Source organism: Chamaea fasciata, unplaced genomic scaffold (genome assembly GCF_029207755.1).
Source record: "Chamaea fasciata isolate MVZ Bird 193981 ecotype frontalis unplaced genomic scaffold, bChaFas1.0.hap1 SCAF_2, whole genome shotgun sequence".
Classification (NCBI taxonomy): domain Eukaryota; kingdom Metazoa; phylum Chordata; class Aves; order Passeriformes; family Sylviidae; genus Chamaea; species Chamaea fasciata.
Window position 1 is genome coordinate 4,819,631 of NW_027094087.1, and position 25,946 is coordinate 4,845,576.

The following is a 25,946-nucleotide window of genomic DNA, read 5'->3' on the forward strand; positions in this document are numbered from 1 at the left end:
TTCCTGAAGGGTGGAGCTTGAGAGAAGGGAGGGGGAACTTCAGAGCTCCTTCAGCAGAGCTGGCAGGGTGACCATACCAGTTACTGGGCATCTTAGCACCCAGAGATGTCTGAGAGGATGGGACTGGTGTTGCCTTTGGAGCTCTTGTTGCCTCTGTGCTGACCTCAGCTCTGCAAAGGCCCTGGCATGATGTGCAGTGGCTGGGATGCTAGGACCGTGGTAAATAGAGAAAATATCCACGCTGCTTAGCACCTGCCTGGATGTATGAAAGCCGTGTGTGGTTACAGCCAAATGCATGTTTTGAATGCAAGTGCAGCAGTTGTAACCTCCCCTCTGGTGTTCAGTACATCCTTTTGCTCTCCTGAAACTTGTTTGCTGATTTAATCTGTGTTTCCTTCCCTCTGCCTTACCTCTTCTGTTTTTCATGCTTCCCTTCAGGAGCCTTTTCTTGCTTTTGTCTCTCTGCATCTAAAGGATGATGGTCTTTTGGGCTTCTGTATCTCTGGAGGAGGGCAGGGGTATGTTGTTATAGTGTGCTCTTGAATCATCTGCTGAGAGCTCAGGGTGCAGAACTCCAGCCCAGTGCCCACTGCAGAACCACCTGCAATGCTGGCACCCTGTGCACATAGGCATAAATGTTTTGTAGCCACTTTCGTCATGAGGACTCCAGGCAATATTGCAAGGAGAGTAAGCATTTTTGACGAGGAAGTGACTCCAAAGAGACATTTATACTCCCTTTGCCAAAGCAGAAGGGACAGTTTTTCTTTCGTAAAAAGATGGTTTAGCCTTCTTTCTCCATCTGCTTGCTATCGTAACACAAATTCTGCTCAGTGTCTAGGAGCTGCAGACAAGCGACCACTGTGCGGAACATTTTCATTTTTCAGGATAACGACGACGTGATTCATGGTTCACACCCAGGATAGCTACCCTGGACTTGAGAAGCAGGTAATTAAAGAATGTAATTTATCTGAGCTACTTGAGATACCCATCTCAGAATAAAAACCCGAAGGCACTTGTTTCTCACTATTGCTGTAGAGGAAAGCACAGCTCACCTAAGACATGAGAATTAGGCAAGATACTTGTATAAAAGTATTGGGCAGACAGGTAGGGGCTGAGAGAAATGAGGTAATGGCAGCTCCCTCTAGTGACGGACTGGGGAGCAGGGAAGAAGTCCCAGCAGGGCGCTGTGGTCATTATTCAACCAAAAGGCAGGTGATGGATGGGTCCTCAAGCTCTCTGCAAACATAGCTTATGTTTCCGTGAAAACGCTTCCAGGATGGATTTTGATCTCGATTTTGTTACTTGTGTAACACTTCTGCCTTTGTGTAAGAGTCCTTGGATGACGGTTATCAGGATGATTCCAGTCTACTCTGTGTTTTTCATCCTTTTGCAGCCTCCTAGACTTCAGCCAGGCAGCTTCTCTGCTGTGTGGCTACTGGAATCGACTGTGCCTCATACTGAGGTCCCTGGTGTGTTATCCAGCGTCCAGTCCCTCTGAAGGTGTCTTTCCTAGTAGCTGTACCTACAGTGAGTGACCAGGCTTCTTGGACTATTTAGAGCAAAATCATTGCCATAAGGTGAGTCTTCCAGTTTAAAAAACAACAACAACAACAACAACAACAAACCAACCAACCAACCAACCACCCCCCAAAACCCCCCAAAAACCCCAACAACAACAACAACAACCCCCCCCCCCAAAAAAAAAAAAACCCAAAAAACCACAAAAAAAAAAAAAAAGCGAGATAATCTGTTATTCTACTTTATTGTGGTTTTGGCTTTCTTCTGCAGGGACAGACCTTACTAGCTGGTTTGTGTCACTGCCCCCATCACTGTAGGCTGACAAGCACAGCCTCTTCCTCTAGATCAGAAATGCCCATCTCTGTTTTTTCAGGGAGAGCCCCTTCAGCTCAGAGCGCTCAGACTGGTAGAATTATACATTTCATTAGAAATAAGATGTTAAAGTCCTTTTGAAGTTGGTGGCTTTTCCTGTAGCCTTTCAGGTCCGTGCTGAGATGTCTTTGCCTTGTGCCATTATCCTTTTTTTTTCCTCTCTTCTTTCTGTCTCCTACAGTTCCCTGCATGGATGAATGCAGAAAAGGTCTTTTCAGAAAAGGTCTATAAAGGTCTTTTGTAAGTTGCTATTCATTAAATTCCCTTTCCTCGACCTGACTGTGTACAGTGTTAACAAGACAGCTCTCAGGACCCTTGGGCATGGCCCTGCTGTCTTTAAACCCTCCTTTACCTCTTGTCAGTGGTGGCAGCAGCGTGTTGCCAGAGTGTCACCTCTTCCCAGCTCAACTGAGACCCACATTTCAGTGGTGAGAGGTGTTCTCCAAGTCCCTGAGAGTTAGCAGGGGAGCTCTGCAGGCTCTCTTGTGTGGAAAGTGTCAGGCAAAAGGAAGATAGCTGCTGCTGTGTTGCAGTACTGAGCCTATCCTTTATCAAGCCCTTCAGTGGCAGCGTTGAAGGGGGAGTTGCTTTCACACTGAGACTGACAATCGGAGCACAAACAAGTGAGATGTACTGTGTACATTCGCAACTCTTCCTGCCATCTCTGTTTAATCAAAGCACTGTACCCTGCAGGCTTTCCCTGGAGTTCACTGCAGCTCCTGCCTTTTGTTTGAAGGGAATTTGTTTGGCTCAGAGTAAATATAACTTAGCCTTTCTGTGACGATAGCCAAGACACCGTTCTGTAGTGCAAATGGAGGATAGCAGCAGCCAAACAGCACTGCCTACAACGTGCTCTGCTCTTGTGGTGCTTGTGTGACACTGAAGGCAACGTGGGGTGGTGTTGTCCTGCGTGCTCTTCTCAAACCTAAGGAGGGTGAAAAGGTGACATATAGGAAGCAGAGCATCTACTGCCTGGCTAGGTACAGCTCTCTGGTAGATAAACACACCCAGCCCATCACATTAATACTACATTGGGAGGCAGGGTTCCTCTGGAAACCCCTCAGGCCCCAAGCTGAGTTCCTTTGGATGCCTGCATATGGATACTCAAAGAGAAGAGAGAAAGATGCTTTTGGAACTTCAAGAAGAACTGAAGCTGGCAGTTCTGGGATTTTAAAAAGGGCCACTCTGGCTCTGCTGTTGGGCCTTGCAAAGCCACTGCTACTCGTGAGATCTCAGAGGAGTGGGAAAAAGGGAGTTCTTTCAGGCAGATGAGCAAAGCCTTTGATGGTAGGTGAGCTGTAAATGTAGCTCTGCCATTGCTCCCTTGCTTTGTCATTTTAGGAGCACAGCTGTGTAATGGTCCCACGTTGTTGGCAGTGCTGGGCTGGCCCCACTCCTCTGGTGCAGAAAACACTTCAGTGTCCTGGCTGGTAAGGATGGGACTTTCTCTCTACATAGACAGTGGGGTTTTATGTGGTGAGGTTTCCCCTGTCAGCTCAAGTGTTGCTCCGTGGCGCCTCCAGCTCCTCCCTCTTCAGCCCCAGCCCTGCGGTTGCCTGCCTACAGCTCCTGGATGCTCTGCTCACTTCAGTAGCCTAGGTCAGGGAAAAATCCGTGCACTTCCAGATTCACACCCTGCCTCTGGAGAGGCACGTGCTTCCTGAAGTACCTTGGAACCCTCTGCCTACCTCTTGGACTAGGAAACATGGTTTTGTGCCTATTCCTCTTGGGTTTGTTAGAGGAGCACCTCCCTGCTGCAGCCACTGGTGCAGTGGGTTTTGGGAATTGGAGTTGTCATTTTCCCAGCCTAGATGTATTTAACAGTTGGTTGCAGCAATGGGTGTTTAATTCTCTTGCTAGCATTTCCAGGCCAGCTCTTTAATTTTGTTCTTTTCAAACCCTATTGCTTCTGGAAATCCTGTAATCGAATCCAAGCTCTGTCAATCTAATTAGTTTTGAAGTGCAGAATCTCCATAACTTAGAGACCTAAATAAGCAGCTTAATAATAAAACCTAGTTTCTCTCCCAACACGTAACAGCGCCCTGTGTTTCCCCCACAGAAATTCCTCCTGAACAACAGCCCCCTGCTCTCTTATCCCTCTGTTAACCTCCCTCCTCTCTTCCCAGGCCTCTGCCCTGGCTGTGTCCACCGGGAACTGAAACAACCAGGCGCATCTCCCTCTGCTGCTCTGCTTCAAAGAGCCTTTCATGATGCTGCTTGCGTAAAAGATGCTGATGCTGCTTCAAATGCCAACACGGAGCAGTTTGGGGGCGGCGTGGAGCAGCCCCTGGTGCTGTGCAGGAGCTGGGCTGGGCAGGGGGGCTGCACTTGGAGACTGCACGGTGACGTGATCAGGCCCCATGTGTGCTGCAGAGGGGGATCACCGGGATTTGTGGAGGGCAGGCTGCACTCTGCTTTGACTTTTTATTTTTTTTTTCCAGTAGGAAGGATGGTGCAAATAAGAGTTCATTAAAAAGGAGTTGTGTGTGTTCTTGGCTGTTTGATACTCAGCGTGGCCAGAGTCCTCAGAAGCTGCAGCTGTCCAAGACAGGTGCTTCTCTGCTTCTCAGTCAGTTCTGCTCTTAGATTTCAATTTCTATTGTTTTTGTTTGTGCTTTAATTATTTGTTTTCAGTTGCTGTACTGTATTGTGGGTTTTTTTCAGTGCAAACTGACCCCAATGACCTTTGTGTGCTGCTGTGGGGTTTTGCTCGTGAAGACCCTCACCTTGCCCTGCATTGGAGCCATGTCCCATGAGGACCATGCAAGATCTGACTAAAGGAAGCAAACTTTCCCACCACCATGAGAAAAGGTTGTTATTTTCTTCACTTTTGCTCGTCTTCCCCTTTTCTTTTCTGTGGCTGCCTGGTTTTCCTGGGACTGACAGGCTGCACAGCACATCAGTGGGGAGATCAGCACATCAGTGGGGAGATCTGCATCCACCGAGATCTCGCTGGGCTCCCGCAGCCCGAGGTGAAAGCCACGTGGCAGCGAGGCGAGCTCCCAGCAAAGCGAGCCTGGCTCCAGCAGCAGCTGGAGGGATTTGGGCATTTCTGCTTCGTCAGGAGGTTTCTGGCCGTGAGAGTGTGCCCGGGGGAGCGCGGCTGAGCCGCCGGCCTTGGGGAAGGCAGGCAGCAGGCCGGCTCGCTCTGTAATTGGGGGCAGTACCCAGCTGCCTTTGATGTCTGAGCCGGGATGAGAAAACCTGATGGCAGACTTCAAAGTCTGTTGCGCCAGCTCCCCTGATTATCTGTAGGCTTCTGGCGCGTCCCCCAAGACTGCCAGATTATCCCGGCTAATGCTGTGCTCTTCCCTGTGTCCCCCCCACCCTGCCTGGCGCCAGCCTCCTGCTTTCAAGGCTGCAGCTTCCATCCCTCCCTGTCCTTCTGCCTCTCCAGTCACTGTGGGCATACGGCAGTGGCATTTCTGGGTGCGAGACGGAGCTCCTGAGACCTGTGAGGCAGCGGCAGCGTTTTTGGAGAGCTTGCCTGTAGCCTGCACCCCTGGGCTGTGTTCCCCCTCCCCATTTGGTCACAAGAGCAGCCTGAAATGTGAGGAGCTCTCTGCAGCTGCTCTTTGCAAGGCACAGAGGTGTTCACAGCCACACAGGCGCCTTTCCCTGCCTTTCCCCTCCTAGCAGCCTTTGGGAAGCAGGGCTCCCAACCATGCTGCCTCAGGGCAGGATGCACAAGCTCATGGGGGCTGGAAGGAGAGGCCTGTGTTGGCTTTTTCCCCCTTCAGCCTCTCTGCCGGGACCTCACTGCCCCAGATTAATCTCTGGCTCCTTTTGCCACCTGCTGTGGTGCCTAGGGAGCCCCAGGCTGCTGGTAGAGCTGTGCTGGGCAGGGCATTGCTGAGCTCTGGCTGGGGTGGGGCAAGGAGGTGGCAGATCCTTGGGGCTGAGCAGAGGCCCTGGAACTCATGCCTCTCCCTGAGCAGTTTACTTTCACCTGGGATATTGCATAACAATAACAAAAGCTCATGGGGAAATGTTTCTTTTTATGAGCTAGGTTTTATTTCCTCACAGAGCAAGTAACCTTGGCAGTGGCTGAAAACCCTTCCTGTGCAAAGCTGGATTTGCCTATGACATGGTTTGAGGTCTGATTTCCTTTGGATGGTGGGGTTTGTTGTGACTTTTCAGTGGAAGCCAGCAATGAATGTGATGGCTGCAGGCACAGGAAACCACAGCTTCCCTAACCCCAGGCGCCCCAATGGGGTGAGGGAACTCATGGGAGCCATATAACCAGACTGGGATCTGGGTTACAGCCTTTCCCCTGTGCTTGCCTAGTCAGTTTTGGGTCTCAACAGACTCCTCCCCCTGAAAATAAACACTGGTTACTGGGTCACCTCCTTCATCCTTCAACAGCTCCTCCACAACAGCCTTTCTACCCTGATGTGGGGCTCATCCTGCCTTATTCCCATCTCTCCCCTGGCTCACTGCAGTGTGTAAGGCAAGTGTCAGCACTTGTCTAGCCAAGAGGTTTCCAAGGGGATGTTGCTGGTGGCTGCTCTGTTCTTTTAGGCAGAGCCTCCACCTCGCTGCAGTGGGTTTGGCAAAACTTTCCATGCTGCATTTTTGGTGGCATTTTTCTGGAAAGCTTTGACCCGAAGTGGCTGAGCAACCTCCAAAAAGGGTGCTTCGAAGGGATGCAGGGAGAGGCAGGAGGAAGGAGAATAGGTACTTCAGTTCACCAGGTGGGGTGCCTGGGCACATGCACCACCTGGCTCAGAGAGACAAATCCTCTGCTCTGTGTAGGGACAGGCATGGACCCTCTGTGCTATCCAACAAGTATACTTCCCTGTCATTTCCCATCTGGTGTGATGCCTGGGAAAATAGGGCAAGGGAACCTTTCTCCCCACGGATTTGGACTTACTGATGTGGCCTCTAATGGCAATGCTGTCTTTGTAAAGAATTCTCTGATCCCCTTCCTTCTCTCTGCCCTGCTGTATGTCTCGTTGCACTGATTTCCTAGGGAGGAAGAGAGTGAGTTTTAGACTGTGCAGTCCCAGGAAAAGGGAGCTGATGGTTTTGTCCACAGAGCATCATTCTTGCCAGGGATAGGGCTGGGCCAGGCAATCCTGTTCTCCCCAGTTTCTCTACTGCAAATGTAAACTGCAACTCATGCATCATTAGAGTTGCAAGCTTGGAGTTAAACTGTCCCCGAGTGTGTGTTTATCTGCACGCTGGCTGTCGGAAGCTCACTGAGGTTGAACTCCAAGTTTCCTTTCCATTTACTCTGTCACTGTAGCAGAGATGCTTCTGATGCTTTTCCCTCCTCCAAAGTGGTAAGTGGGTTGGCTTACTGTCAACAGGATGGTTCCCCCAGGGCACTGCTGGCAATGGGTTGGTATTGGAAAGCAGACCTCTCCATCCCTTTCCTTCTGAAATGGGGAGGTTTAATCCTGCAGCAGGGGATGTAAGCCTACCACACAGTTATGGCTCTGTGCATGGCTGTGTCCTGCTGCCACAGGGCACACACCCTCCTCAGGGTACAGGTGGAATCCTGCAGGGACCTCTGCCTGTTGCCACAGTCCATCCCCATGTCTGGATTTGGCTTTCTGGGGAGCTGGCTGATGGAGGGTCGAACCTTGCAGCAAGGGGCCTCTGCCTCCACCTCCCAGCCCCTCAGGCTGTCATAGGAGTTGGTTTTATAAATGGGGAAAAGAGGGACCTCATGTTTGTTTTGGGTCGTTACATGAATCTCATTCCCTCTGGAAGTCCCCATGGGATCAAGCAAGAGGAGTTGTTTTATGGCTGGTTTTGGCTTGTGAATCCCTGAGCTAATTAAGTCATTCAGTCAATCCCTCTGGCAGCAGTGGGAGCAGCATGGCTCAGGGATAAATGCTTTGTGCCACCTGGGGAAAAAAAAAAAGCCCAATAACCTCAAAACAAAGAAAACAACCCCACCCCAAAAATCCCCCAAACCAAAAAAGCCCCCAAGCCCCAACAAACCAAAAAAACCCAAACAAATAATTTCAACTGTGTCTCTGAGTCCATCTCTGGTGTTTTGGCTACATGGCTCAGAGACTGAGTTTTCCCTGCCCAGGATGTGCCTCTATCAGCCTCCTGCCATGTCCCAGGACACTCCTGGTGCTCCAGCAGGAGCAGCAGCATGTCCCAGGCACTGCAGCCACAGCACTTAACTCTGGGAATGTGCCAAGCCCATGGGACTGTGCTGGAGCCTCCTGACCTGAGCCGTCCAGTGCAGCTCCCTGTGCTCTCGTTGCTCCTGCAGCAAGTGTTGGGCCAGGATCTCCCACATCCAGGTGCCCACCCATGGGATGTGCATACAGGATAGATTTCCTGGCCAATTCCTGGCTCTATGGCAATCCTTCAAGAGCCAACAAGCCAGCTGGCCTGGCTGTTATGATTCTCCTGACCATGTAGTGGATGGGCTGGTGGGGTTGCTGAGGGAGAGGCACCCCACTGCACTGTGAGGCAGAGCTTGATCAGCTATCTTCAAGGAGCACTGTGCCACCCTAGCCTGTACCTGAGGCATCATGCTGCTGTCTGCTGCCATGGGAAATAAATAGCTGGAGGAACCTTCAGCCCTTGTAATCTGCTCCCTGGAACCCAGCCCCTCGTCCCCTCCTTGCTGTTAGCAGGGAGCAAGCTACTCCATGCAACAAAGTAGGAGGAGTGAGACAGAGGTTTAGCCCATGAGCTGCTGTTGGACAGCAAAGCCACAGCCAGTAGGTGCCCACAGGTGGGCATCTGGCATGGACACAGTGGCAGAAGGGACTTTGGGCATTGTCACGCTTGCCCAGGTGCCATGAGGACAGGGTGCTGGCTGTCACCTCCCAGAGGGTGTTACTTTGCTGATGCACCCTGCTCCGTAACTTCTCCCTGCCCTTCTAAGCAGAGGAAACCACCACTGACAGACAGTTTCCTCCCAGCCACTTTCTAAATAGCAGAGTGGCTGTCACCGTCGTCCATGAGAACCCACCACTGCCCCTCTGGGACAGGATCCAAGCACAGCAGATTCCCATGGGGCTGGTACAGTGCCTGGCAGCTGCCTTCCTCTTCTTCCTGGGTGAGTGCCCTGCCCAGTGGCTGGAGCTTTCTTGGAAGTGTTGTGGGGAAAGCAGGGCAGGGGGAGCTCAGCCAGCGCTGCTCTGGCTCAGTCGCCATGGGAAGAGGTGCATCAACATGTGCTCCTTTTGCACTGTGTTTTCACTCTAAAAATGAGAGCCCACACCCTAAGAGGGTTTCGGTGAGGGGACATATACATCCCCATTGAATGGCTGATTGTGGTCTGGAGGGTATTACCTTGCTCCCCCTTCCATTGGGAGGGAATTTCTGAAGGTTTCCAAGGCAGTGCTGTCACCAGTTCTCTTCCCTGGCCACCACAGTTGTTTTTTGACTCAGGACACATGTCCTGTGGACATTCTGCTTGGTGTGCATGCTGAGCACCAGAGAGAGTCAATGTCACCACTGGGAGCTATATGGAAGGGGAGGGTCTGTGGGTCGCAGCCCCTAGACCCTCTGCAAGCAGAAATGGAGGGAATTCTTGATGCTTCCTGCTACCCCCTGCCTTCAGAGAAGCTCTTGCTGACTCCCTCTCCTGCTCTCTACTCAGTGTCTGCCTATGGAGCATCTCTGCAGCAGCCAGCCTGCTGCTGACCTCCACTGTCCCATGTCCCCCAGCTTCTGCATTGCATCTCCTCCTCTAGCAGTGATCAGCTCTGCACCCCTGCTCCCTGTCCCCCACACCTTGTGCAGGACCTGAAAGCTTGCCCCTCTTACTTTTAACACACCACAAGCTTCCTCCAGTGGTCTCAACCTGGTTGCTGCTTCCTCTGCAGTGCTGCCTGAGAGAGGCTCTTCAGGCACGCGTGGGCTTGGCAGCCCTGAGGCCGTGATGCTCTGGTCTCTGTAGTGTGGCCCCCAGTGTGGCAGGAGACAAGAAAGTTCAGGGCTCTGTTGTTCTTGTAACTATCCCCCTGCAAACACCCTGTGTGCTGACAGGTCTGGCCACTGCCCAGCGGGTGGTGACTGTCCAGGAGGGTCCCCTCTACCGCGTGAGGGGCTCCCACGTCACCCTGTGGTGCAAGGTGAGCGGCTACCAGGGCCCGGCAGAGCAGAACTTCCAGTGGTCCATCTACCAGCCCTTGGCCCCCGAGCGGGAGGTGCAGATCGTCAGCACTGTGGACCCCTCGTTCCCCTACGCCATCTACGCCCAGCGCGTGCGCGACCGCGGCATCTTCGTGGAGCGGCTGCAGGGAGACGCCGTCCTGCTGCACATCACCGAGCTGCAGGAGCGCGATGCCGGCCAGTACGAGTGCCACACGCCCAACACCGACGAGCGGTACTTCGGCAGCTACAGCGCCAAGACCAACCTCTCAGGTGGGTCCTGAGGGAGAGCCCTGCTCCCTGTGATGCCTTGGGAAGGCTGAGCTGGAACAGAGACTGGACTAGTCTCAGAGCTAGTAAATAACGCGAATGAAAAATTTATTGAAAGGCCTCCAGGATCCACCTTGGGCAGGACAGGGCCTGACCAGGGCTACACCAAAGGTGGACTGAGAATGGTCACAAAATGGCTGACCATTGACAAAATGGCTGATCACAAGATCCTACACTTTTATAAGTTTTGGGCCATTTGCACGTTGGGGTTTAATTGTCCAATTACCGCTTCAGGTTGTGAGATCCCATCCTTCTTGTTCCTCCCTTCACTCCAACGTTGTTTATGCTTTTGGGCCTGCAAGTTGTCCTTGGTCTTCAGCAGAAAAAGGATTTGTTTTGTCTACCTACCCTAACCAGCACTTAATATCAGGCTCAGAACTACACCCCTGGGCAGCACAGAATCTGAAAAACACGAAAGCTGAAACTTAGGGCATCACCTGTGGGGCAGGTCTCTACTGTCCCTGCCTTTGCATTGGGGAGAAGTGCTCATCTGTCAGAGGGACAGCTGGGAAAAAGGGATGATTCATGGGGCTGAGGTAGGTATGTCCAGATGTCCCCTTGCATGTTCTCTGGTTATTGCCTCTCACCCAGAGCAAGGGGATGGACAGGACGCCTCTGCTCTCCCATGGCCTGACTCCAGCTCCTGACACAGACACAGCATGTCGCAGCTGAGCACTTAGGAAGGCAGGAGTTTCCAGGCTCTGTGCATTAACTGTTATCTTCCTAGGTCAGGGTGTGGGAATTGACCCAAGTGGGATACCCACAGATGGAGGGAGGTGGCAGCTCTTGCAGGCCACTGGGGAGGGAAGGCAAAGGGGTAGAGAAATAGAGGGAAAGGCCCTACTGTGAGCCCACCAAGTCCACATGATGGAATGGTACTGCCACTTGGTGTTCAGCCCTGTTTTCTGCTTTATCTTGGTGTTGCACCAGTCTGCATTTGGGATAGTGAGGGGATGGATTCTAATCTCCTTGGGGTTGCCTAATTTACACTGACTGTGGTTTGACTGAAGAGGGCACTGCAAAGAGTTTCGCTGTTTTTCTTCTTTGCTGAGGTTTCAGTCACTTCACACCTTGACATAAGCTGATGGAAGCCTTGTCACTCAGCTAAAGAAGATTTTTCTTCTATGCTGTCAGATGCCTTAGGCCCTGGTTGCAGTTTCTTGGGAGTTGTCCTATGCAGGGACAGGAGCTGGACTCAGTGATTCTTGTGAGTCCCCCTCAACTCAGGATATTCTGTGATTCTGTGTTTCTCTCCCATGCTCAGTGATTCCAGACACACTCTCGGCTTCCATGGCACCCCAGGCCCTCACTCTCATGGAAGGAGATACAGTGGAGCTGACCTGTGAGGTGTCCAAGTCCACTGCCCAGCACACCCATCTCTCAGTGAGCTGGTACCTTCTTCAGGGAGCAGGAGAGCACCGCCCCAAGGAGATCCTCACCCTCTCCAAGGACTTCACCCTGAAGCCAGGGCCCTCTTATGAGCAGAGGTTTCTGGAGGGGGATGTGCAGATGAACAAGGTTGGGAACACCACGTACAAGCTCATCATGAGGGGAGTGAAGCCTTCTGACCAGGGGCTGCTGTACTGTGAGGCAGCTGAGTGGATTGAGGATCCTGACAAGACCTGGAAGGACATCTCCCGCAAGGAAACAGGGAGGACCTCGCTGGCAGTTGTGAGCCAGGGTAAGGCGTTTGCAAACTCACATGTTGGTTCCACCTCCCCTGCGCATTCAAGGCTCTACAGCAGCAGATTTCAGTGCCCCTTCACCTGCCTCTGCCACAGCCCAGGGACACACTGGTGGGGCTGGCTGGGCACTGGGGGGCTGGGCTGGGCTCACAGCCATGGCAGCCCCTGGTTCAGGAGCTGTTGGTGCTTTGGCTGTTCACGCAGCCAAATCTCTGATGCCAGCAGCAAGCCCACAGCCTCAGAGACCCGTGTGAGGTGTTACAGAAGTGTGTGCCCAGAGCAGCCTGGATCCTTGGCAGTGCTAAACTCCCGTGTGTGGAAAACGGGGTTGTTGCACTGCCTCCAGGCTCTCGTGGCCTTAAAAAAGTGCACCCCCATCAGCTGCTCATCACTGTGCCACAGGCACAGAGGGACACGGGGATGGGCTGTGTGTGCTGCACGGCTCTTGTTGGGGGTGGCTTGTCTGCCCCTGCTGCCACCAGACTGCTTGTTTCCAGAGCAACTGGTGCTGCTGTTTATTAGGCCATTCCTCTGAGCATCCTGTCTGCCATCCCTCCTGCCACAAGCCCTTTCTGGCTGTGATCCCTCACCCTGCTCTTCCCCCAGATGCGTGTGAGTAGCCGTGCTCAGGGGAAAGGCAAATCTCTCTCACGAGTAGGCTTTATCTCAAAGCAGCCAAGGCAAGGATGTGGCTAGTTGGTGTCCTCTAACACAGTGTGCAGTAAAATTGGAGCAAGTTTCCCGCTGAAACCTTGCCTGTGGAGGTGGTGTGCCCTGTCCCCACATCTCAGGGCGGGTGGAGGAGGCTACAGAGCAGAGCTGAGGCAGTGAGGGGAACTGATGTCTCGTGTGAGGGTGGTGAGTCAGAGCAGGAAACCAAAGAAACAGATGGGTGAGAACTGAGCACTCAGGGGCTCAGGGGAGCAAGGTATCAGGAGGAGGGGGAGGAAAGTGTGGTCTCTTGTCAGTGTTTCCTGAAACCTGTCTGACTGGCAAAGCTTTATTCCCCTCATTGTGCACTGTTTGCAGCAAAGGCTTTCCAAGCCTGATGCTGCTTGGGTAGCAATGGCAGTCAGTGCACTCCTGTGCATCCTCTTGTTGAAGAGGGCTTGTCATGACTGGTAGTGTGTGGATTCAGGCATCGCTGCCATGGGATTGCCATAGAGAAACCTTGTCAGAGTTTGGTATTTGTCCCGTGGTAACTGTTAACGGTAGAAGGGAGGTGATGGTGGTGAGAGGACGTTATGGTGGCAGTACTGGTGCTCCTGGTATTGCTATGGCGGGACAGCAGTGGGTGTGCAAGCCCTCCATCAAATATGTAGGGCTGGTTTCTTCCTCCAGCACCCAGTGGGGGAACCCAGGCTGTTGGGCTGAGCACCCCATCACCCTGAGAGCCATTGACCCCTCTGACCATGGCTAACTGCTCCGTCAGTTTCTATAAACTCTGCAGCAAATATTTAGGAATGCCAAACATATCTGCAGCAGCTGGGATTCCTGTTCACAAACTGTTTATGAACCAGTGTTTAAATTCACAGGGTACTCTGCTTTCAATAAATTATTTGAGCCCTTCCAGTTGTGGTTTGGGAGCTGCTCTGTTTTGCTTCCAAACTACAGCATGTAACCTTTCCCTTGTTTTGAGACTCAGGGGGCACCACAGTGACCCAGGCAGACAGAGTGGTGTGAGCCAGGGAATCAGAGCTCAGTTCTTCCTCCAGGTTTTTGGCCATGCCAGTGCTTTGTGGGGTCACGGCACTGGGGTTTGGGGTACCCATTGGGTCTCCTCTTGCAGCCACTGTCCAGGCAGGCTGATGCCAGGAGCCAGGGGTGTTGAATGCCCAGCAAGGAAGGTGAATGGCATCACAGGACCCCGAGATGGGGTCCTTACCTCAGACACAGCTGACTGACTGCCCAAGAGGGTCTGCCAAGGGGAAGATGACTTTAGGTTCCCCCTGTAACTGCCTTCTTTGCTCAGCACCTACTGCTGATTGGTATGGGGGGCAGGATCCAGCTCCTCTTGCTTCCTTCCTACCTCCCCATGCTGTGACAAGTCTTGACATTTCTGTTTAACCCAAATCCTCTTCAGCTTGGAGAGTATCTCTTGCCCACAACCCACAGTAACCCACACCCTACTGGGGGTTTCAGCATGCAGGAACAGCCACAGTAGATTCAGACAAGCTGCTTGAATGCCAGCTCTTCGTGCACCTTTTTCTGCCACAAGCAGTGGAGTTAAAACCACCACTGTGATAAAACCCCTTTGTGCCCCTTTTTGGCTTCCAGGAGAGGTGTTCCAAGGGGTAAAACAGCTCCAGGAGGTGAGACAGAACAGCACCTGCAAAAGCTGATGCACCTTGAGTCAGGGCAGCCCTCAGTTCGGATGCCTGAGCTGAGCAGGGGGTGGCTGTGGCCAAAGGCTGTCCCAGTGAATGCTCTGCTCTGTCACTTTATCTGCTCTTAAGGAGAGAGCTCAGCTCCCCAGGGCTCTGGCACTTCCTCCACCTGCAGCTGCTGCTTAGTGCCCAGAGCTGGCAACCCTCTCCCCAGCCCCAGGGTCAAAGTTTTCCATCCTGATCCCTTTTCTTGTGAAAGAAAATGTGTTAACAGAGAATTCTCTCCTGTTGCCCTCTGCCAGGCCACTGGTGCTGCCAGGCACGAGGAGGGAAGCGTGGGCAGGGCCACCCACCACCCTCTCTGTTTCTGATTGCCCACAGGCAGAGACCTCCTCGTGGACATCGCTGCCACTGAACGCTCCCTGTCTGAAGGGGACACCTTGCAGCTAAACTGTGTGGTGGGAGCCCCAAAGAGCGGCAGCAGGCACTTTGAAGTGATCTGGCTCCTCAATGAGATGGAAGTGGCCAGGGTTGACCCCCATGGGGTACTGACTTGGGAGGAAGAATACGAGGAGAGAGCCAAGCTGGGCCAGCTCCGAGCATTCAAGCCAAGCAACACAGTTTATGTCCTCACCATCTCTGAGGTGGGGCTGAAGGACAAGGGTACATATCAGTGCTCTGTGTCGGAAATGAGGACTCCCGGAGACTTGCACAGCGTCCAGACCAACGCGTCATCAGGCATACAAGTCAACGTGAAGCCAATAGGTTAGTAAATCCTAACAGCTGCTCTTCTGGGTAAAGTCTGCAGTATCCTTGTCTGGGGAATGCTTTAGGTCTGGCCTCGTCTTGACGGGGGCAGCAAGTCTGCAAATATGCCATAGTTTTTGATAGATAATGGGAAAAGCATTTGCTTTAGCAAATACTAGCATGACAGACATAGTAGCTGTCAACAACATGTAAACCTTTAGTCCAGTCTCTTCGCAGTAAGTTTTGGGGCAAATAGGTAGAATTCTGAGGAGTCTGGGTCCTCCTGTGCCTTTGGTACTGAAAACTGTGAGCAATATCTGCTGCTACTCCTGAAAAATCACAGGAAAACCCAGCAGAACACATAAATCTGAGGAGGGGGATCATTGCCATTTCCATCAGGGTACTCTCCCTGTTTCCGGATGGATGACTTCTGAGAAACCACTCTAAGAAAAGTGTGTGGGAGGCTTTTGGTTTCCTTGTCATAGCTAGATAATGGTTGTTCTGATGTAGCAGGAACTGTCTGCTGGGACTCGGTTCTTTAACTAATTCTTTATGTATCCGTGTCCCAAGAAAGACATTAAACAGAAAAAAAAAAAAAAAACAAACCCAAAACAAGAAAACGCAGCCACAAAGCCTTCCCCAAATTTATAGCGAAAGTCTTGTTGAAAATTTCAGGCAATTCCCCAACTCCTTTCCTTTTCCAACATCAAGATTTATCCAGTCTTTCCATTTGATGCTACATTTAACGCTCTGGCTTTCCCTAAGGAGCACGACACCCCAAGGTGGTAACTGTTGTTTGCAGAGAGCCACATGCGCCTGTCCGTGTCCACCAGCACCCCACGGGTGATGGCAGGGGACCCCCTGATCCTGCAGTGCCAGGTGCAGGGAGCCACCGGCCCCGTGTCCCTGCGCTGGTGGCACCTGCCACCGCAGCACCCGGGGCGCAGAGTGCTGGTGGCCACCGTGGAGCAGGACGGCACCCGGAGCCTGGGCAGCGCCTACCAGGATGGGGGCACTCGGGGGAGCCTTCGGCTGGAGAAGGAGAGCTCCGGCACCTTCACCCTGGTGATCCCCAGCACCCTGGGCGAGGACGACGGTGGGCAGTACAGGTGTGAAGCTACACAGTGGTCCCGAGGCCGGAACTGGACAGGGAAGGGGGAGGCAGCAGTGACGGTCAGCTCCATGGGTAAGTTCGGCCACCCCTGTTTCTGGGATGAGGCAGTGCTGGAGGAGTGGGTGGATGTATCTCGGTAGGACACAGGACACTGAACTCTGCTGCTGCTGCAGGGTGACCTAGGGCTGATCACTTGGCCCTGCAGTGCTTCAGTTTTCCCATTTCTACCAGGTTGCTAGAGTCCTCCATGGTGTGCTTTGGGAGAGACCAGTGGGAGACAACTGCTAAAATGCTCAGAGACCTGAAGGGCAGTATTTTGCTCAGCAGGCCTGTCTCTTAAGCTGGAATACAAAATATCTGTTCTAGCAGCATAATTACTTACAGCAATTAAGTTAAACGAAGCTACTTGCTGAGTTGTCTGGTGGTTATCAGGGATGCACCCCTGGTGCTGGCCTCTGATTGCCTCTCCTGCCCTCCTCTTTGAGTGTGGAGCTGCTAATCTCCACAGTGTGCAGTGACCTTGTCCTTCCTTCTTGGGTACCTTTATGGAAAGGCAGCTTTTGGATGTGATTTAGGGTGGTTTTCCTTTCTTCTTGCTGGGCTGGGTGCCTGAGACCACCAGTCAGGCCATAGGAATTGTTAAGCTTTTGTGGAGTAAAGTAGCAAACGGGACAGCAGCATCAGCAGAGGATCCCTGGCTCCTCTGGTGTGGGACTGGGGACCCTGGAAAAGAGGATACTCAGAGTTTTCTGGGATATTGGGGCTGGGAAAGTGGGAGGTAGGAGAGGGCCAGGGGCTGCATGGGGTTGGCAGAGCACGGTGCAGCTAAGTGGGGAGTGGCACAGCAGAGGAGCAGCAGCATTGGTGCCATGGCCCTGCAGTGCCCAGGGCAGCAGGGACGTGGCTGTGTGGGAAGGGTGGCAGTGGGGTGGCACAGGGCAGCACTCCTGTCCCCATGCCAAGGGCTCTCTCCTCCCAAGCAGCTCTCGGTCTGCACGCCATGCTGAGGAGCCGAATCCCCACCGTCAGCTACGGACAGACCTTTGAGCTCTTCTGCCAAGTGAACGCCAACTACAGCCTGGAGGAGGTGCCAGTGTCTGTGCAGTGGCTTTTCCAGCCCAGCCAGTCCACGGATCCCCTACAAGAGCTGGTCCAGGTCCTTCCCAGTGGCACTGTGGTGTGGGGGACAGCACAGCCACACTTCCAGGGGAAAGCCCAGCTGGCAAAGGTTGGCACCTCCTTCAGGCTGCACATCCACAGTGCCTTGCCTGCCAATGAGGGGACGTACCAGTGTGAGGTGGAGGTCTGGAGGAGGAACATCCTGCCCCTGGGGCAGCCAGCAGCCAGCACCAGCTCCAATGCCGTGGAGATAAAGGTGGTGCTGCCAGGTAAGCAGAGCCTTCAGCAGAGGTCTCTCCTGCAGCTTTAAATCCATCAAACATTACTTGGGGCAACCAGAACCACTGATGTCCCAGGTATCCCCAACAGGGTCACCTCCCAGGGCTGCAGGAAATGGTGCTGCCTGTTCTGGTGCTTCCTGACAAAACCTTGGAGGCAAATTTGCTGCTGGCAAGTGGCAGTATCTATTTGTTTGCAGATTACACCAAACATACAAGGATCAGCCTTGCCACTAGGATTTTAAGCCTGGTTTCTGGAAAGAAGTAGTGCCCCCCCAAGAAGGCCAGCTGAATGTTTGGGGTACAAGGTACACCCCATGGTGTGGGCTTCTGGGAGGCAGTGGAGAGAGACCAGCCCCTGAAGCTGATGCTGGGATATGTCTGTGTTCTCTGACCAGAAATTCAAGGTATGCTGAGAAAGTACCAGGCCTCTCTGCTGGGCTGGGAGCCAGCCCTGAGCCTCAGGGTGCCAGGGACTCCGTGGGAAGGTGTCTCCTGCCGGGCACAGCTGCAGCAGGGGCCCTGCCCAGCGTTCCCTTTTATGGCCACCCCTGCAGGCAGGGTCTGCGCTGCCATCCCTCCTGCCAGCATCCTGCTGGGAGCCTGCCTCGTCCTCTTATGGAAGAGAGATGTTGCAAACAGACCCCAGCCACCCTGCTCACAGCTGGGGCTGCTGCAGGAACTGCAAGGTTTGTCCTGGCCAAAGCCTCTGAGCCTCTGGAGGCAGGCCTGAGAATATGGGCTGGTTTAATTTTTTGCCCTCGTGTCTGTTCTGCCAGCAAAGGAGAATTCTTGCTCTTTTTTTTTTCTTTATTTTTCTTTTTTTTTTTTTTCCCCATGCATTAAGTACTCCTTCCTCCAAAATCCTTGGATTTTTGGAATCACAACCCAGTGAACTGAAATTATGCGTTTTTCATGGTTTTTAACTGATGGGTTTGCTGTGGCGCAAGCTAATGCATTTCCTTCTCTGTCTGAGCTCTTTTCTCTGGTGCTCTCTCCTGTTCCACTGTTACTCATTCTTCACCCCTGTGGAGCTGGCTGCTGGGATGCTCTGTTGAACACTGGAGCTACAACTAGCTGAGGCAGGGTGGCAGTGAGGCGAGGGGTGACAATAATCAGCATCTCTGAGCACACATCTCTAGGGTAAATGGCATTAAGATGAGCAGGTGTAATTGCAGAGCATCTGCACAGAGGAGATGGTAGCAGCATGAGGTTACAGCATTTGGCTCCAAACACACTGCAGCTGTTGCTGGAGACTGTGACACTGCAAAGATGGTGGGAACTGGGAGAGGGTGATGTGCAGTGGGAGGTTCCTGCTGGCTCCAACGCCACCTCTCTTGGAAAGGCAGCACAAGCCAGTGAAGGATATTTGGGAAGGTAGGGAAGTCTGGGGAGGAAGCCAGCTCAGGCAGCAATAGGGTTGGGGCAAAGCTGCAGAAAATGAAGCTGCAAATCATGAAAATGACCAGCCTGCTTCTCCTCATGTAAAACTTTATAGTTGGAGCCTGCAGAGATACTGGAGTTCTTGACTTTTTGCTTCAGCACTATGTTCACTACTTGATGTCAGTCAGTGCTTTAGGAGTTTACATGTTGCTGTGGTCTAGGGACCATCTTCAGATGGGAGGGACATCCATGAAAGATTATAACAGGCAGGGAAGGAGGACGGATCTTTTCCATTTCCAACATCTTAGGTGGAATCTCATAATTAATGCTCCATGATCCTCTCAGTGCGGCTGCTTCCCCCACTCTGGAGTGAGCTGCAGGGGCTTTTTCACCTCATGTCCCTCAAGCCAGCAGCCCACATGGGCTGTGCCCTTCTGCCTGCACCACTGCTCCTGGGCCAGGAAAAAGCCAAGCATCAGCAGGCAAGGTTCACAGTGGGACAGGCAGTGAGATGCTCGGCTTGGTTAATTAAATTGAAAATGAAAGGAAAAACAGCACCATGGCTTTATGTGAGAAAGGAAGAGGCAGGCAGCTGCTCTGCCCTTTTGGTAATTGATCTTTGGCAGTAGAGAGAGGGGGGAATTGGAGCTAAAACAAAGAGGCTTTGCAGCAAGTGCTCTGCTTCCTCTTGAGGTGATCTCTGAGAGTGTAACAGCAATTTTCCTCATCAAAATCAAGTGCTCAAGACAGTGGTTCCTGTGCCTCCTCTCTGACTCTAGTAGCTTTTCCTTCTCTGGAGCATTTTCTGCCCCACTGGATTTCATACTCAAGCCAGACCCTGCCTGCCCCCTCGTCCCCTGGCAGTTCACTGACTGGCTGAGTGGTATCCTTGGTACTGAGCAGGTGAAGTTAAGAATTAAGTGTTTTATTTTTTCCAGTGTGATCAGTTCACCTGTCACAGAAACACAGGATGGTGGAGATTGGCAGGGACCTCTGGAGGTCACCTGGTCCAGCTCCCTGTGCAAGCAGGGCCACCTAGAGCAGGCTGCTCAGAACCATCTCCAGATGGGTTTTGAGGATCTCCAGTGTTCCCTTCTGAAGATTTGTGCTTCCACAGAGCTGACTCTGGGATGGGCATGCTTTTAAGTACTGAAGTTTAAGACATCAACTTGCATCTGGTTCCCAGGTGTGCCCAAGTCTGTGGGATTTTCATGGTGGATCTGATGAATTTGCACAGTGTCTTAATTAGGTTGACTGCTGTTCCTTCTCTTCTGCTTTTTGCCCATACCTGTTTCTTCAGAGCAGCAAATGCACACTGTGAAATGCAGGACAGCACTTTGATCTCTTGGAAGCACAGACACCTCCCAGACATCCTGGTGAGTGTTGCTGTGGAAATCCTCACCACTGAGGTGAGGCAGTAAGTGGATACTGGGACTTGTGCAAGTGCCTCTGTGGAGGAGACTGCCAAACTTTTGGTAAAAACGTGTTTATCTGCAGAGAGAGGGAAGAGTAATGGAGTACAAAGAGAAAAGAATAAGTAGGGAGGTTTTGTTGGCAGATTTTACATAGACGCAGAGGGATGTAAAGACATATCAGGTGGGATATTTTGCTTTGACCAGTCTCAAGAGAGGCAGTGAAGGCCTCTGAAGTGGATTCCTTGAGTTTTTGAGAAGAAATGCTTGAAGGAAGTGGAAATGTGCAAGTTTTCTCCTGCAATATTCCTTTTCCCCCTCAGCCCCTGTGGGAGAAGCTGCAGCTCCCTCCTGTCCCAAAGCCCTCTCCACAACCTGCTGCCAACATCTCCCTTGGGAGAGGGCTGTGAAGGAGAGTGCCCTGCTGAGCCTGTGGCCAAGGGCAGGGGTCTGAGACATTCTGGGAGACTATCGCAGTGTGTCCTCTGCTGCCTGTCCCCAAACGAGCACCCAAGGGCTGAGCCTTAAGGGAGCTCAGTTGTCCCCAGCCTCTGTGGCAGAGGGTGTCCTGCTGCTCAGCTCATATGCAAGAAAAAGTGCTGAGAATGGAAACTCAGCCTGCAGTCCCTTAAAACCCTGATGGTGTCTCCTGCTGAGTAATTTCTCCCTGCCCAAGCGTGGATACGTGTGTGTATTACCTCCCCTGATTGCTGACTCCATCTGACAGAGGTGGAGTCTCAGGGTGGAGGGGAAATGCAGGTGGTTTGGAGGACCATTAAAAATAAGGATTTGCAGCCTTTTCACTGCTGGAGAAGAGGTTCCAGCAACAGGTGATGAGCTGTGGGAAGAGGTTCCCTCAAAGCAGGAGCAGCACAGACACATCAGTGTCAGCAGTGCCCGCTGCCGAGGGCAGAGCTGCTGGCAGCACCATCCCTCTGCTCTCCTCAACTGCACAGCCTTGAGCAATCACTGGGTGTGATCACAGAGGGTGTGCAGGACTCTGCCGTGTGGTTTTGGATTAATAACCACAGCAAACACCTGAGATGGCAACTGTTAGTGAAACCCACAGAGGCTCTGTAATCTCTCTGCGATAAAAGACATTTGTTCACAGTCTCCAAAGCTGTGGGCTGGTTTTGTCAAGTATGTGTGAACCTGCTGGTGGAAGCAGTGGTAGACAGACACGTTTGCTTCACGCAGAGGCTTTGCATCCAAGCTCCAACACAATGGCTGCCTCCATCCCCCATTCCTGCTCTGTGGTCTCCAAGGCACCTCCTCTGCTACACTCCTGCCCAGTAACACCCAGATGTGATTCCCTGCTATTGTTCAAACAAGGCTGTGTGGATTTGCTCTTTCCCTCCTTCCTCCACCCTCTGCTCCAGCATCCTCTAATGAGTCTTTGTCCTCTGTGCACCCTCTTCCTTACTCCTCTTTCAGTGTATTTCTCTCAGGACAGCTTTATTCCTCTCCTTGTACTGGCAGCTGCACCTGGCATGATTGTTTTGTTTCTCCATTTTAGAAAGCCAGCTTCAGGTTGCTACGAAAGACAACTCTGTGGAAATTGCCAGTGGTAACACAGCCATTGAGTGCAGGATTGTGTTTGCCCGGAATAATTCACAGTTTGCTGTCACCTGGTACCTCCTGCCTCCTCTGGCAGATGCAACACCCTTGCAAATTGTCAGGGCCAACTACAACGGCATACTGGAATACGGGTCTGAATTCAGCTCTCCTGCACAGAAGTCCCAGTTCCTGAGCCAGAGGGTGTCCAGCAACATATTCCAGCTGCAGATTCTGTCTGCAAACCTCAGGGACGAGGACAGGTACTACTGTGTGGTAGAGGAATGGCTCTGGCTGGTGGATGGCTGGTACAGGCTCGGAGAGGGAACATCGGGAAGGACCAGGCTGAAGTTCAAACTCCAAGGTGAGCAGGTGTTATCCCTTGTATAGATGCTGCTGAAGAGGGTTGGATCAACTTATGACGGGCCCCTGCCAGGCCTCTCCTAAGCTGGCAGGGCTTAGGAAAAGCAGCAGCTCCTGTGTTGGATCTGAGGCTTAAGGATGCAGGAGTTGTCAGTGCCTCTCAAAGGGAAATAGCGAATTAGGAAGATTTACCACATCCTCCCAAACCAACCAAGCTGCTATTTTTGCTACTGGCAGATGTAGTCGAATGCTTCATAACAAAGCGAATTGTGGCCTTTTTCTTTTCCCTCCAACACCTGGTGCACTTGGGTGGTTGTACAATGCTGTGAATAGAGAAGCTGCCCTTACCTGATGCTCCTGAGCAGCCTGAAGCAAAACACTTGGTTTTCCTTACCCTGCAGCACATTGCTGCTAAGAAACAAGACTGTGGAGGTTCAGCTGCTTTCACCTCAATCACTACACCTCTGGGATGCATGGTGGGTCTCCCTGGAGTTCTTCCCTCTCTCAGCCTCACTCCAGCCCTAAATAAAGTGGATCAGAGAATTCCACCTTCCTAAATAGCTTTTGGTCCAAAGGATGCCTTTGTCACTTATTTGGAGGGGGTAGGAAGTATTACTGCACAGGGGGCAGAGATGTTGGGGAAGGTGGGGACAGGATGTCCCAGGGAGAATGGGTCAGAGGAGCAAGGGGCCTGTGGGTGTCCAGCAGAGACTCCTGCAGGAGGCCATTCCAATCCCTCACACTTTCCTCCAGAAGCTTCCTATCAGCCTGTGGGTGCAGGCAGAAGCGTTTTTACAGCAGTACAACACCGCAACCTCTCTTTCTGCTTGCACTCTTCCCCCAGAGCACGAGCTGCAGGTGGAGAAAACCAACCACAACATCTCTGCCAGGGAGGGCGAGGAGGTGACGCTGCCCTGCCGGCTGCAGGGCGCCCTCCTGCCCGGCACACAGGTCTTGGCCACCTGGTTCCAGGTGCAGAGCAGCGGCCGTGACAGCGCCCTGCTGAGCCTGCACCACGACGGCACTGTGGAGTATCCCCAGGAGCGCCTGGCAGGGAGGCTGTTCCTCCGCCGCCCCTCCGCTGGCGACTTCAGCCTGACACTGAGCACCGTGGAGAGGGGAGATGAGGGTGAATATTACTGCCAGCTGCAGAAATGGCAGCAGCAGAGCGAGGGCAAGGACTGGGCTCTGCAAGCCTCGGCACGCTCGGGGTACACGCAGCTCACCACCACCCCGCCAGGTAACACTGCTGGGTGCCAGGGGCTGATCACCCTGCATGGCTAAATGCTTTTTTGGGGGGGAAAATTCTTGATGTGACTTCTCTGGCTAGTCTGTCTAGACTGAGGTCTCTAAAAACAGCCTTTGGGGTGAGCGGGGGTGCACGCTGGGTGCAAAGGTAGGACTGGATTCTGTGTACAGAAGTTTAAATAAAAGCGAAGATTTCAGTCAGGTGCACTCAGTGTTTTTAGGAAGGTAATAGGCAGGAGTTGTTGCTGGTTTGGGAAAATAGGAGGCTCAGATGACCCATGTGGAGGAAAAAATATAAACTGTGGAATCAATCATGATGCACCCAGCTGAGAGGATCTTGCACTTGTACTCGCCTTCAGCTCTGGAGCTGCCATGCCTGGAGCCAGCCTGGGTGCCTCCATGGCTTCTGCAGCAATTCCCAGTGCTGACCAGCATGGAAAGAGTGACCCTGCAGAGCCCTCCCCTATGCCTGCTGCTCCCAGAGCCAGGCACAGAGCCTGCTCTCACGACTTTGCACCTACAGCAGAGCTAATCTGGATTTAATTGCACAGAGAGGGGCTGACAGCACTTCATCCCCCCTGCTGTTGTGCTACTGCTGTTGTCCATCACAGTTCTGTTAAGCACTCAAGATTTCTCCTTCATCAGCTCCCTCTGTCTCTTGTTACCCATTACTGGTGGAGTAACCATTGCTAAAATTGCTCAGTAACTGCTAGTAAATTCTCCTCCAATTTATGAATAAGTGCTTTCGTCAAGAGGTTTTCATGGTTTCCACAAAAGGCAAAATATTTTCTTTATCCCTCTCTTTAAAAAAAAATTGGGATTTTTTGAGGGGTGGCCATGTGTGTGCTTCCAGTGATGCAGGTATCTTTGAAGTACCCAGCAGCCTCCACCTCAGCTGGGGAGCTGTTTTGCAGGAGCTGCCAGGGATGATGATGGTGCTCCCAGCTGGCTGCAGCTCAGTGGGGCTGAAATACGATAGCAGATCAGCAGTAACAAGGAGGGGCAGGTGTCTGGGGGGGACAGGAACCTCTTGGTCTGGTTTCCTTTGCTTTCCTCTTATCCCATCTTGCTCAGTGGTGCAGCCTCTGACAGACTTCTACCTCATCCCACTGTCACTGGTGTCAGGCAGGGTGTGTTGCTTTTCATTACGGAACCCAGTCTGGGATGGGTTGGCAGAAGAACTGGGCTGTTTCTGTTGGGATGTTTCAGATGAACAAGGCAGGGCCTTATCTGACCTCCCCAGACAAGAAATTGAGGCAAATTACCTGGTTTCTCTCCCCCTTCTCCTCAGGTAGCCCATATGAAGTCTTAAAAATTGGTAGCTGTTGAAGATTGAGGGAAAAGTGTTAAGAAAATAGAACTTAGAGAAACAGTAGGAGACAGAAACTCAAACTAGCTTGAGGCCTCACTTTTTTTCTTTTTTCCATCAGAGTCAACTGTTTTGTCTAGGATCTGCTCATCCCCACCACTGCTGAACTTCATCTTATATTTGCCGCTGGTTCTGATCCTTCTCCTGGCCCTTGGTGTCTTCTGCTGGTACTGCAAATCCAGGAAAAGCAAGAAGAGCAACATGACAGGATGGATGATGGAACTGAAAGGAAGGGAATGAAGAGATCAAGAAAACTTAGCTGGTCTGTAGAGGCAGATGTAACTTGGAGAAGCAGAGCTGGACAGCTCAGGAGGACTGAATACTTGCAGAGGGGTTTTTTATTTTTTTGTAGTAGCTCTTGCAATAAATCCTTTAAATTGTGTGTTTGCTTTTGATGGAATGAAGCAGCTTCGGAATTACTAAGCAAAAAAGGTTTTCGTAACAAGTGTTTCTGTCTTTTAGGTTAGGTACTCACCTGTTTCCTACTCTGTTGTGGTCCTTGCACCTCCCACTGTGGATGGAAGTGGCGTTAGTCCTCTGCAGGAAAAAACAGCTCTTTCTGCACTGTGACACAAAAGTACCACATTTCTACTAATTTTAGGTGTCTTGACAAAGTCTATGTGGTACCCAGGCTAAAAACCAGTGGTAGAACTGGAAGTGGAATATTGTGTCCCATTTAAGGCATGGCCCTTGCCTTTGCCCAGTCTTTGCTGGGGAAGCTCTTGGACACCTCTGTTTTCACATTCTGAGAGTGCCTGAGCCCAAAGAGCATCATCTCCAAAATGAAATGGATCTTCGTCACAAAACCTGTCAAGCAACATGAGGACTGAGCAAGGCTGGCTGGGCCTGAAGAAAGTCCAGAGGAGAGGAATCGCAGCCATCCACTAAAAAACAAATCCAGCTGACCCAGTAAAAGACTTGCATGGAGTCTTGGATCCCAGAAGGAAGATGTGGACACCAAACTGTCTTGGAGATCAGTGTACAAAGTTTCCAGCTCCTTCCTTTGCTTCTGCTGTAGGAGAAAACAGCATCCACCCCCTGGCACCTGGGCTGT

General features: G+C 52.1%; 1 protein-coding gene across 1 annotated transcript; it reads left to right on the forward strand.

Moving 5' to 3' along the window:
• Positions 1-8,877: 8,877 nt before the first annotated feature.
• CD101 (CD101 molecule) lies at positions 8,878-25,274 on the forward strand. Its single transcript, XM_066208193.1, has 9 exons — positions 8,878-8,923; positions 9,859-10,236; positions 11,558-11,974; positions 14,687-15,070; positions 15,855-16,238; positions 17,150-17,554; positions 21,875-22,276; positions 23,120-23,515; positions 24,954-25,274. Exons 1-9 carry the CDS (start codon positions 8,878-8,880, stop codon positions 25,130-25,132), a joined length of 2,991 nt encoding a protein of 996 aa, XP_066064290.1. The 3' UTR covers positions 25,133-25,274.
• Positions 25,275-25,946: the final 672 nt, after the last annotated feature.